We start from the raw sequence: 13,468 nt of genomic DNA, 5'->3' as shown, positions 1-13,468 counted from the left end.
TTCAATGAATCCCTGGCCATCTGTGCCCACTAATTTAGTATTCCAAAAAATAACAGAGCCCTTTTTTCTCTAATGCTTGACTACATCATTTTTAATTATAAAAATAAGATTCTACCACAACGGATTTAACTACTTTTACTCTTTTTAGAGAGGTTTTCTTGTTACAGCTTGACTTTTCTTTTTAAGGATATTGAGTAGTAATTGCCCATTGTTATGCAGCAGATATGCTGTACATTGTCAACAATGAGGCCTGACAGAAATTTATGTTCAATTGCTAGCAGACCCTTTGTAACAAAACAGTTTAACACTATAGGTGCAAAGGCTTAATGTGTGATTGACTTGGATTAACTGCATGCAATTAAAATAGACATTGGGTTATTATAGTATACATTTCTTTATTTTGCCACATCATATTGAACAAATAAGCATAAAATATTTAGTGCACCATTTGAAACAGATCACAGTCTTGATCAATTTTAAAAAGGTAGAATGAAAATAATATTTTGAAATATGGCAAAGGATTTGGCTATAACAAAGAATCATAAATAAAAACAGACCACATAAGTTTAAAACACTCTTTCGAGACTGCATTGATACCTTAATCGAGCCGTGTCAATTACTGTGTGAACAAGCATCTGCTTTATCTTAATTAGATTGGGGGAGGGAGGTGAATGACCACTGTTTATATTCATTTTCCTCATTAATTATGAAAAACTGCATTTAATTCATCTTGCATGGCGAGAGTCTGGCTGCGCAGATGGAAGTCATAAGGGAAGTGGCTGTCTGTAGACAACCTGAACATAGAGCTCTGCCCGAGGGGACCCCTGCTTGGCACTGCACAGTAATGCATGCCGTAATTGTAATTTTTCCCATAGTCCAAGGCCTCTTCTTGCTTCAGGGAAAATATCCCATTATAGTTCATGGAGGGAGGGCTTAAGGGACCTTCAAACTGAGGGCTGGTGCACTCGGGAGAAGTGCTTTCATAAAAGGATTCATATGCACTACAATAACTGTATGGTTTGACTGTCTTGGAATTGTCAAGGCTTCCATGAGCTGGTGGGTTGCTAAGCTCAGGGCTGTGATAGGGAGGGTAAATGGAGGTATAAGGGGTTCTTGAGTGATGCATCGTCTCACCGCTCTGGCTCATAAGAAAACTTCTAGCATTAAGCTGCAGGCAACCTGCCACCAAATTTGTGGTCGGCTGAGACAAACCTTTGCATAAGTTTTGCACAAACGTAAGCAAATCAGGTCTTTTCCCGATACGAAGGATCTCAGAGAGAGCCCAAATATAATTTTTAGCAAGTCTTAATGTTTCTATCTTTGACAGTTTCTGTGTCTTGGAATAACAAGGTACAACTTTCCTTAAGTTGTCCAGAGCATCATTAAGCCCATGCATCCTACCCCTTTCTCTTGCATTTGCTTCAATCCGTCTCAGTTTAATCCTTTCGATTCTGACCTTGGTCATTTTTTTTTTCCTTGGTCCTCTCCTCCTTGGTAAACCATTTTCATCTTCTTCTTCTCTGTCCTCTTCTTCTTCTTCCTGTTCTGTTTCATCTTCAGGTGACCTCTTAATAGTTTTCCCATGGGCTATTAGCTGTTTAGCACATCCTTCTGGCTTTTTCCCTTGTTTCTGCTCTTCACTTTCCCGTGGAAACTTTCTACATATCTGTGAGTCTGTCATTACAACAGATTCGTCAAATGGAAGCGTTAACATTGTGATTCCGAAAAAATTACCTAAAAATAAAACAATACAAAGGACTCTATATGAATAAGCACAAATATGTTAAGATATCAGTATGTACAGTACATGAAATATAATTTACATTTAAAACCAATACCTAAATATAACACTCATGAGGTACCATGATTTATATTAGTACACTGAACAAACTGATAAACCCATTGTTAATCTGTCTGAATTCGTATGATTATAATTTTGCACCAGAAAGTTTGGGGAATAGAATTCAGATAAATTAAGCAATTTAAAATCCTAAATATTTGTCTATAAGGTACCACACACTAAGTATATAATAATCATAACAAATACGTAACTGTACGTTTCTTGAATTTTGTGATACCTTAACACCCATAAAGTTCTTATGATAACTAAAACTAACAACCAATCTGAATTGTTATATAATACCATGTATAGTTATGTGAATAATTGTTAATTGCAGTGTAAAAAGATTAAAGGAAATAAAACAATGTCTGAATTCATTTGATTAGAATTTTGCACTAGAAAGTTTGGGGATGTAAGCAATTCAAAATTCAGAATAAATGTCTATAAAGTACCACACACTAAAACTATAATATCATCTCAAATATATAGCTGCAAGTTTTCTTGAATTTCCCCACAAATACCTTCACATACATATTTGGCATTTTTGCAAAGTTCTTATAATAGCTAAGACTAACAACCAAACTGAATTACTATGTGATATATATATATATATATATATATATATATATATATATATATACACACACACTCATATATATGTAAAAAAAGCTAAAGAAATAAACAATGCTTTTTCAACTTCGCTGACCAAGGTTTAAAGAGAACACAGGCTAAATGGTGCTTAATAATATGTAAATAAAATTTGCAAGTGTGCTGTATTTGATATGATTCACACAGAATAACACATTATAATTAAATACCACATTTTCCCACATATGGATTCAATATATTTCAATAGAAATATATACTATATAATGAAAATATCAATTACTGGGTTCATGAACTAGGCATAAAGAAACAATTCCTACGTTAGTGTTATTTTTGGACACATACATTTTTACTTTATGTAGTAATTCTACAAAAATGAAAATATGGCAGCTGGACAATACAGAACTACACAAACAATAAATGCAAAATCATCTACAAAAGAAATAAACAATGATTTGAATTACCTTTAGGTTTAATTCAAACAATAATCAGAATTCATATCTTTTTCGCCTTCCAGATCAGTCCGAATGTCGCATCGTCTCCAGGAGTCTAGATATGTGTGTATCTCATTGATCTCTAAAAAGTGACATTGATGCCAACTGCCAGAGCTGGTACCCATGCCATCTGCTAGTGACGTCACAGGGCAGAGAGAACCACATGATGCGTTCTCTTGGGACCTTCATTCTGCACTGATCATCTGGCATCCCTGTAAGTGGGTACCAGCATTCATGTATCAACACAGAAGGTTAGACTGAAAAAAAAATGTGCACAAGCATTTCACATTCAGAAGGTGTAGTTCCAACACAGTGTCCCCTTTTCCCAGGCAATCTTTGGGGACACATTGAAAAAAAAATAGTAATTTCTATGTTAAATTACACCGTATCAATCAAGGTAAATATATATATTTATATATATATATATATATATATATATATATATATATATATATATAAACCTGCAAACATGAAATTAACACAAAACACCAATAGTTGTAACATAATGCAAAATAATAACAAAATAGTAATACAAATGTGCAATAATGAATAAAAAAAGAATCAACTTAAAGGGGGGAATAGTATAAAATAAAATCTAGGTAAATTTATTTGTTTTCTGCAACATTAACCTGCAAACATTACATTAACCCAAAGCACCAATGGTTGTGCAATAATGCAAAACAGTAATAACAAATGTACAATAATATAAAAAAAGAATACATATTATAGACTAGGGATGGTAAGAAATTCTGTATATTGCTCGCCATGCTAGCAGTGAAGCAGTTACAGTCCAAAGGAATTGTTTGTCCTATGTTAATGATGGGACATTCTACAAAGATAGGTATTAAAAATAGACAATCCATTCCTATTATTTATGTAAGCCAATACAAGTCATCAAATGACAACAATTATGCAGTTGTTTTACCTTAAAAATGTAGCATACGTTTTAAGAAGTATTGCAAAAGCTGTTTGTACTGCATATGTTTAAGTGTATTTTCATTTATTATGAACCTTTAGCATTTATTCCACTAATATTCTTTTTTGAAACCCAAAATGTAAAGTATTTTTTTTTCTTGTTAACATGCTGCATGACATTTTGTCAATATCCAGATAACATGAATATGATATATAAATATATTAAATAATCTGTTCATCATAATTTAAGTTTTGTTTCATAACCTTTTTTTGCTATTTTTTTTGTACATTAAATAAAGGAAACTAACCAAGTATATCATTGGTCATTTTAGAAAACATTCAGAAAACTTGTTAAAACACACCATTATCCTCTTGTGTGTCAGCAGGTTTAGCAATATGCTGCATTCCTTGTCCAGCACTAGAATGGTTAACAAAGCACTACACAGTATTCGCCCCCAGTGCCATTACAAAGTTGTACTCACAAGCTACAGAGCACCACTGCCACCTAAGATCCCCCTCCCCTTGAAATTAATGTGTGTAGTACTCAGCTGTTCGTATTTTTCCCTGATCTTCCCATCTGCTCTATTCAACCACATTTTATTTTCTTAGTGTCTTCTTTTTCTTTAGTATTACATTATTCTTATTACCGCAGTTTTCATGAACTATTATCGATTCACAATACAGGATCACTTTTACATCTGCAATAATGTACTCCAGTATAATGTGAATGCAGACTAATAGTTACACTTTTTAGTTTTATTTTTTTTTTTAAATTAAAAGTTGTGTAGGCCTTATTGCTTCCATAAGAGAGGAAATGAAAACTATAACCCGATATTTTTTTGATGACCATTCCTCTGTTGATATAGCTCTGGGAAAGAACAAATCTTTGAAAACCATATTACTAACTGATATGGTCCCATGTAATAACAGAGATCTACACAATTTATGCAACAAAAGAAAATACTTGGATGGGAACTAAAAAACATATTGCCCTGAAAAAGACAAGGTAAGGAAATCCATAGGTAAGACATTTCTTATTTTATGTCATTCCCAGCAGCACTACAGGAGTCAACATAAAAAAAGAAGGGATCTGGGAAGCACAGTCTGAAGCACTCTTCTTCTTAGGACATAGAATGCAGATAATAGTATTTTGTAAATGTAAATTACTGCTTTGGAGAAAATACTCCAAACGAACCATGAGCATAATAATAGAAAATCAGATACACTCTTTAATAGGACTGGGCCTGGTTTATATAGCCACTTAACTCCCCTTCTCCCGGTAAACATATAACCAAAAACAGGAACAGATTAAGAAATAACACAACGGCTAGGAATTACACAACAATAATGAATACACAACAGAGGTAAAGGGTTTAGGGAAGTAACCAACATTGACCAGACATGTTCTTAATACACACAAATGGAAACAAATGGAACAATGGGGAACAACATAAAATACTACAATATAACCCCTGCAAGTTAATGTTAAATTGCAGTAATAATAATTTTCCTTAAATGTTGGCTCAGCATCCATTACAAGTATTAAGATACTTTATACATTCATGATTTAGTATTGTCAGTGATGCTAATGGCTATGATGGGATTGCATCTGGGAAATGCTTAGTTATTGTTACATAGATGCTAAAAATACTGTATGCATATGTTTATTCATGCATGCACCTACTGCATGCATTTTTCTAAAATTATCATTATTGAAGAGTGGCCATAGTGTTTGCTTAAGATAAATTAGGGATGTGTTTAGGTGTGTTTAGATGTGTTTAGGTGTATATATTGTCCCTCCAAATGTATAAAATATATGTTTGGGATCCACCTACAGACCTTTAATGTCTGTATAATACATGATGTGAACATTATGCTAGCTATACTCCTTGTGGCCAACTACTCTGCTAGATCCTCCTAAATTAATATAACCCACTGTTGAAGTTGAGTTTAGGGAAAAACAGTTATCCTGCCAGTTTCAGCAGTCGGATTTTCTAGACAAATGTTAGTTCTTGTAGTGGCTTTTGTCGCTGAGGCTTCCAGCACTTCTTAGATTCTTCGTAGATTCTTAGATTCTTCATCTTCTTTTCAAAAGGTAAAGTAGAAGCTGTCAGATCTCTTCCTGGAAACCTTTCCTTAAAACTGATCCAGCTTCTTGGATGCCTGATTTTTCTCGGCCTGAATAGATCTGACCCCACTCTAATACTTCTGTAAAACCCCTTGTGTGCAATCTCGCTTTCCATTTTGGGAGATGGAATTTTATATGACAACATCTCTGGTTCGGCAGTAGATGAGAAGGGTTCTTCTTTTGAGGACAGATGTCGACAACATTCATAGAATGGACCTGATCTAACAAAAATGTAATTTTCTGTCTGAAAGTAGTTGAAAGTAGCATGAAGCTCTGCGTGAAACCAGCTTATAAAATCTTTAGCAGACTCTTCTTTAGACTTAGTATTTTTATATTGGACATATGAAATATGCTCTTCCACAGGCACGTCAGAGATCTTATTGTATGATATAATATGTATTAGAAGGCAATTAGAAATGTAATAATAACTTGCTAACTTATGGTAAAAGATACTCCTAGCATAAGAGCCAAATGGCAAGTACTCATCATATAAAACACAGCAGTAAATAGTCTACAAAACCTTCTGGACCACTGCACACTTTCAGCAGGTGGTCGCCATGCAGTATTGTCATCTACCTGAATCCAGTTACAAGTAACTTTAGCAAAGCTTGATGCATTACCATTAATCGTAGAAGCCTTACCTGGGGTAAGGAAATAATAATAAATAGATAAAACTGCTTGTACCACTTTTAGCCATGTGTCTCAGTTTTCCTGGGTTAAACATTTAAATTAAATATTAAACTTACTGAGAAACAAAACAATCTTTTGATTAATCTTATTATGCTAAAAGTAATGATAGCTAACTATTCTCCTTTAATGCAAGCTAAATGCTAAAACAACTTAACTATGAGGATATCATATCTATTGATATGCCATAAGGTGAAAGAATATAACAAGGTTTAAGAATATCAGGTGTTGATAATTCTTATTTGTTACTGTGAATAGCAGTGTTTAACCTTATACTCAATTTTTATTGACAAATATGCCCATTTTACCTGGAAGCATTTGCACATACTTTAAAACAGGTTAATACAAAAGACACCAGACTCGCAATAAATTATGACATTTGCTGCAGTTGGATGTATTATATCAACATTAGCAACGTTAACAAAGCAAATATCTAATCCTTAGAGTGAATATCCATTTGCAAATGTCAATCTACCAATGTGAGCCATGAAAGACTTCAGCCAACCACAAGTACCATCTTACAAAGCATATTTTTGGTTTACATGAGATTATCCATTAAAATAAGCTACTATGCACAGTCTATCTACACGTATTGGCAATACAAAGGCCAGTATGAATATTGCTGCAGTTCGGTACACTATGCGTTTCGCGATATGAACTTGCCTTGTGAGAGGATGACGTATACGGAACAGAAGGGAGGACGGCATACTTAAGAAGCAAGATGCAGATGAACAGGATGCCTGGTCGACGCTCTGGACGAGCGAAACGCGTAGCGTACCGAACTGCAGCAATATTCATTTTATATTTGCAAATTCTATTTATTGTTTTTATTTATTTATTTTACGATCGATACCAAAATAAACGGAAGATTTTATACCGAGAACACCGGCCTTTCTCTCCTAAGTACACAATTAAGTGGCTACCATTATAAGCCCAGAGGTTCAGGGCATATATTTTGAGGAGCTGTCACTACCTTCTCCTTTGTGAATGCATTTAACACCTGGGGAGGGAATACTTATCTGGACTGTATTGCACTATTGGTTCTGTTTGTGTTTTTTTTTCAAGATATTTGTCACAAGACTGATACTAGTTTAACCTACCAAGTTAACTTAAATATAAATAAAAACATGTTTCTATTATAAAATAAATAAACTATAAAAATGTGGTGGGCGGGCAGGCAAAAAACAAGCCTCCTTTTCATCCCTATGTACGTGGTACAGTGTCTGGTCAGTAGGTCACAAAGCCTATCTTTGCCTCTCTCACATCCATCCTGTGATCTGTGGGATAAGGGGTTAGTAAGAACTTAAAAACCCCATAGAATCATAAAACTTGAGAATCCATGTTCCAAAGGGGACTCCTTCTGTTCAGCCTATGGAATAGAAGCATGCAAAACAAAAAGGTAAAAAAACTTTGCGCTGTTCCACCATCAATGTCTGGCTCAGTATATAGTGATAGGAGTTATGCTGTAACATATCTGTTCATTAAATTTTATTTAATTTATTTGTGAGTTCATCATTTAGGTTTTCAGATTTCTAGTTTTTTCCAGCTGACATACACTTTAGAAATTCGTGAAATAAATATTATTGCCCAAAAATTTTTGTGGGTGTCTTTACATTTTAAAGTGGGAGGATACCACATTCAGGATCCGCCCTGGGTGCCACATACTCTAGATATGCCTCTGATCTCCCTAGGATGTTTCATCAGGTCAAAAAACAGTGAGAATCATAACTAAACTAAGTAAAAATGGCTGCTTAGAGCTTCCATTTGTAGGTAATGCAATGTATTTTATACTACAGTATCTAAACTATACTTCATCTTCAGTTGTTAAGATAATACATCAATACATTACTTTCTGATAAAGATATAAGCTTAGAAGTAATGAGGAGTCTTTTGCAGTACACAATAAAATATCAAAGGGTAAAAGCTAGTGTGTTCAAAAGAAATGTGTCTTCAATCACATATCCTATACTCTTTGAACTCAAATTGAAGATATCTTTGCTTGTTCTTCTAACAAAGGACTCCCCAGCTCAGCAAACACATGCTTATTCCACCCTTCTTCGCCTCATCTGGCGGCCGCTTTCCGGTCCAGCACCCACTAACATCTAATGAGTCAAACTTCCCATTTTCAGACTAATCAGTCGACTGCACTAATTGCAAATGCAAATATGCAAATTTGTATTAATTAATTACTCTGCTAATTAGTTCTGCAGTCTCCCTCTCTCATTTTTAGGGATGTACATATGAGGAGGTAATAAATCACTTTGCAGTGGAAAAGAACTGTGCTGCCTTTCCCTATTTCAATCCTCATAAAAATTTTATGTTCTCACTGATGCGCACAAAAAGTGTGTATCTATATTCGATATCTAAAAAAAAAATATACATGTATACATATAGTCTAATTGCCGCTTTCCCTGATGAAACCCTTTAGGAAGGTGCAATTGTAACTCAACATCTTTTGCAAATGCCATCACTAAGCTGCCGGTTAGTCTTTTAATGATCACATTATAGCTTTAGCAGAAGCAACTTTGTTGTGCTTGGGGCTGTGACTTCAAGCTCAATTGGCACATATTGTAAAAAAAAGGTTTCATATGACTGGAAAGTGAAGAAAAATGAAAAGAAATAAAATGTATTCAAAATAAACATGCATTGGCATTGGCATCTAAACAAACAATGTAGAGAAAATCCTAGAACAGATACTTCCAAAAGGTTAAGACAAAGAGCCAACATGTGACCTTGTACCTTGTGATGTGTACATATGTTTTTGGCCCGCTGTGGTGAGTTGCTCAATTTGCAGATATTTTAGGTGCTGCTACAGTATCAGTTAACTAGCACTGTTAGGTTTCAGTACTGCCTCTCATCAACATTGAGCCAATAAACATTTTGTGCTAGTGTCATGTAGTCTATAGTTGCACGTGTCACCTGACCTGCGTAGTAGACTTGTGCATTCGGACTTTTTGCCAAATTCATGCATTCGTATGAATGTCCGAAAAAGAGGATGGATGCTGAACAAAACAAATGAATATCAAAGAGAAAACTTAGAATTTTCATAAAAAATATTAATTTGTAAGTTGTGTGTGTATTTGTTATGTATGTATTGTGCTAGAAGTATAATTGGTAATTGGTGCTGGAGGTAGACGAAGCACGGTGAGAGAAAGGTAGATTCAGAAATTCCAGGGAGAATGTGACAGAATAGAGTTATGTTGGTGCCTTTAAAAAGTGGTACCACAAGAACAGGGGCGCATGTGCATGTAGGGGGAAAACAAAATATAATAGTGTAATCCCGTGGGTACATAAATATAATAAAAATATGGTTGCACTCACAAAAAATAGCAGTAATAGAGGCTCTTCAGAAAACTTTATACAAGCAGATCTTTATTTATTCTATAGGATCTATAGCCAAACCAAAGAAAACAAATGGTGCAGTATCTTCATGTATTGCAAGAGAAAAAAAAGTAGAATGCACTTACAGTGTTGTCGGCATAACCTCACTGTTATGCATGAGCATAATATTGACAAGTGGGGGAAAACTCACCCCAAATCACAGTCTAAAATGCGGTAATGATGTCTGTCTACGCGTTTCGCCTGGTAAGCTTCTTCAGGAGAAAAAGTTTTATCAGCTCACAATGGAGGAAGTCCGCAAATAAAACGTCCGTATATAAAAAGCTTTAAAAAGTGGTAAACCAGAATAAAGTGATTCAAGCGGCTCTGTCACATATGAAGTTTTGGCAGGCTATGCCCACATTGAATGATTAGAACTATGAATATTGTAGTTGTTATCGGCCGGGTTGTGTCCACTGGTGTGAAGGGGAATAGAAGGAGCTCAGTCTTAGACATATTTATCTTGAGGTGGTGAGAGGCCATCCAAGAAGAGATGCCAGATAAGCAGCTGCTAATATGAGAGAGGACAGATGCAGAGAGATTGGGGGTGGAGCAGAGGCGTATATAGGGTATGGCAGCCATGGCACGTGCCATGGGCGCCATCTCAAGGGGGGCGCCGGTGAGCGGCTTTTAAATGCCGCTCACCGGCATTTTTTTTTTTTATGCGGAGGAGAGAGAGGGGCGCCTAGCAACCGCTCGGCGCCCCTCATTCTCCTCCACGAGCCCTCTACCCCCGTCCCGGTGCCGGCATTTCATGCAGAGCGCCGCAATATGCCGGCATATTGCGGCGCTCTGCATGAAATGCCGGCACCAGCGAGCGGCTTTTAAACACTGATGCGGAGGAGAGAGAGGGGCGCCTAGCAACCGCTCGGTGCCCCTCGTTCTCCCCCGCATCAAAAAAAAGAAGACAGCGTTTAAAAGCCGCTCGCTGGTGCCCGCTGCTTCACTGCTGGGCGCCGAAATATGACGTCATATTACGGCGCTCAGCAGTGAAGCAGCGGGCACCAGCGAGCGGTGCAGGAAGACAGCAGCATCGTGCTCCCGTCGCTGGACTTCAAGGTGAGAGGGGGGGGGGGATATATAGTGGGTAGGGGGAGGGGTTAAAAAGTGATAAGGGAGGGAGTTAAAAAGTGATAAGGGAGGGAGGGGGTTAAAAAGTGATAAGGGAGGGAGGGGGTTAAAAAGTGATAGGGAAGGGAGAGGGGGATAGAAAGTGATAGGGGAGGGAGAGGGGGTAGATATAAGTAAAGAGTGTGCATTAATGTGTGGATGCATTGAGTGAATGAGAGAGAGCATGAGTTAATATGTGAATGTATTGTCTGAATGAGGGAGAGCATGAGTTAATGTGTGGATGAATTGTCTGAATGAGGGAGAGCATGAGTTAATGTGTGGATGCATTGAGTGAATGAGGGAGTGCATGAGTTAATGTGTGGATGAATTGTCTGAATGAGGGAGAACATGAGTTAATGTGTGTATCATAGATGTATAATTGTGGAAGGGCAAAGATGGCACTAGCAGGAGGTTTGAGCCTTGGGGACCAAGATGGCACAGGCAGGGTGTATATGGGACAAAGATGGCACTGGCCGGACTGTTTGGGGACAAAGTTGACTTGTGCTGGGCTATTTGGAGACAAAGATTGCAAATCTTATGTGTGTGATCTGGGTGCTGGCCAGGTTCTATGTGGGCAGTGAGGACGCCAGGGCTGGCTTTGGGGTGCAACCTGTGATCTATGCCTGTAATTTAGGGGGTTTTAAATATACCTTTAATGCCGTGTTTTTATGTGAATTCCAATTGATCTGTACCTGCAAAGCTGGGTTTCTGTGTTATTCTGTAGATCCATATCTGCTATGCTATGTTTCCATACATTATTTATGTGTACCTGCAAATACAGGGTTAATATGTCTTATTCAGTTGATCTATACCTGCGATGCTGTTTCCATGTATTTATTTGATCTATACCTGCGATGCTACGTTTCATATATTATTATTATATACCTGCAAATACAGGACTTGTATGTCTGATTCTGTTTATTTGATATATACCTTCAGTGCTGAGATCACAAGTGAATTTCAATTGATCTGGGTTTGTGTGTTGATCTATACCCGCTATCGGCAGCAGGGACTAATATTTATATATATATATATATATATATATATATATATATATATATATATATATATATAGGCAGCAGGGGCTAGTAAATGGGTTTTAGATATTTGGACAGGGGCGCAATTTCAGTGCTTGCCATAGGCGCTATTTTCAGTAGATACGCCTCTGGGGTGGAGAGATAGATTTGTGTGTCGTCTGCATAGAGGTGGTATTTGAAGCCAAAGCTGACAATAAGTTTTCCAAGTGAGGAAGTGTAGATGGAGAATAGTAGAGGACCCAGGACAGAAACCTGAGGTACTCCAACAGACAGAGGCAGGAAAAGACACAGAGAAGGATCTGTTGGAAAGATGGAGTTAATCCAGGAGAGAGCAGTGTCATGGAGACCAAGAGAGCTGAGAGTCTGTAGGAGGAGGGGGTGGTCGACTGTGTCGAAAGCAGCAGAGAGGTCATGTAAGATTAGAATAGAGTAGTGGCCATTGTTTCTAGCAGATAGAAGGTCGTTTGTGACCTTGGTGAGAGCACAATGGCAAGGGATAACACAAACAACAATATCACCAAGTTAATCTCATCACACAAATATGGTGTAGTAAAAACATTTGTTTATAATAATCCAAAATGAGTAAAAACAACAACAATGTACCCATCATGGAGACAAAAAAACTATTTGTGCAAAACTAGGGAAGCAAACGCTTGACGCGTTTCGCACAACTATGCTTATTCAAAAGCTGCTGCTAAATCTCTGCTGATGCACAAGGCTGTCAATTTACAAATTTTATGGCCCCAAGCTCTGTGATTCAATGTGCCCCATAATGCAATGATCCACAAGCCCTCAACAAGCAGATTTAACTCCCAAAGAAGATACTTCAAAATTTAGCAAGAGGATGGAAATGGTCCTGCCATATACCCCAATGTCTCCTTCTTGGATAAAATTCTTAACATGGATTTTAAATTCTTAACATCAAAACTAGCTGAAGACTCCTGAAATGGTATCCAGAAAATCATTCTCCAATAAAACAGCTATCCCTTGGTCATTATAATGCTAAATGCAAGGTACCATTGCATCTAGCCTCACTGGAGTCCTCCTTTTTCTGTAATTTGTGCATTCATCTTCGGGCGAACATGAAAACGAACATGAAGAGTGCGTTTTCGTGTTCGTTCCGAAGACATAAAGAAGAGAAGATAGCGGCGGTAAAACAAAGACATACAACACGAAGAATCTTCGTGATCGTCTTCGTCTACTAATCTCTCTGGTCCCTTCCCCATCTAGCCTACCTTATCTTCACGGCATCACAGGAGTTGACGGAAGCGGA

At 37.0% G+C, this 13,468-nt stretch overlaps 1 protein-coding gene across 1 annotated transcript; it reads right to left on the bottom strand.

The window, feature by feature from the left end:
- Nucleotides 1-375: 375 nt before the first annotated feature.
- On the bottom strand, nt 376-3,163 carry NEUROD6 (neuronal differentiation 6). The gene is made up of 2 exons (XM_053467580.1): nt 2,911-3,163; nt 376-1,760 (listed from the first exon to the last, which is right to left on the bottom strand). The coding sequence occupies exon 2, from the start codon at nt 1,712-1,714 to the stop codon at nt 701-703; it is 1,014 nt and encodes a 337-aa protein (XP_053323555.1). The 5' UTR covers nt 1,715-1,760; nt 2,911-3,163; the 3' UTR covers nt 376-700.
- Between the last annotated feature and the right edge of the window lie 10,305 nt (nt 3,164-13,468).

Source organism: Spea bombifrons, chromosome 5, assembly GCF_027358695.1.
Source record: "Spea bombifrons isolate aSpeBom1 chromosome 5, aSpeBom1.2.pri, whole genome shotgun sequence".
Classification (NCBI taxonomy): domain Eukaryota; kingdom Metazoa; phylum Chordata; class Amphibia; order Anura; family Pelobatidae; genus Spea; species Spea bombifrons.
Note: the sequence above shows the minus strand (reverse complement) of the source record. Positions and strands in the feature narration are given on the sequence as shown.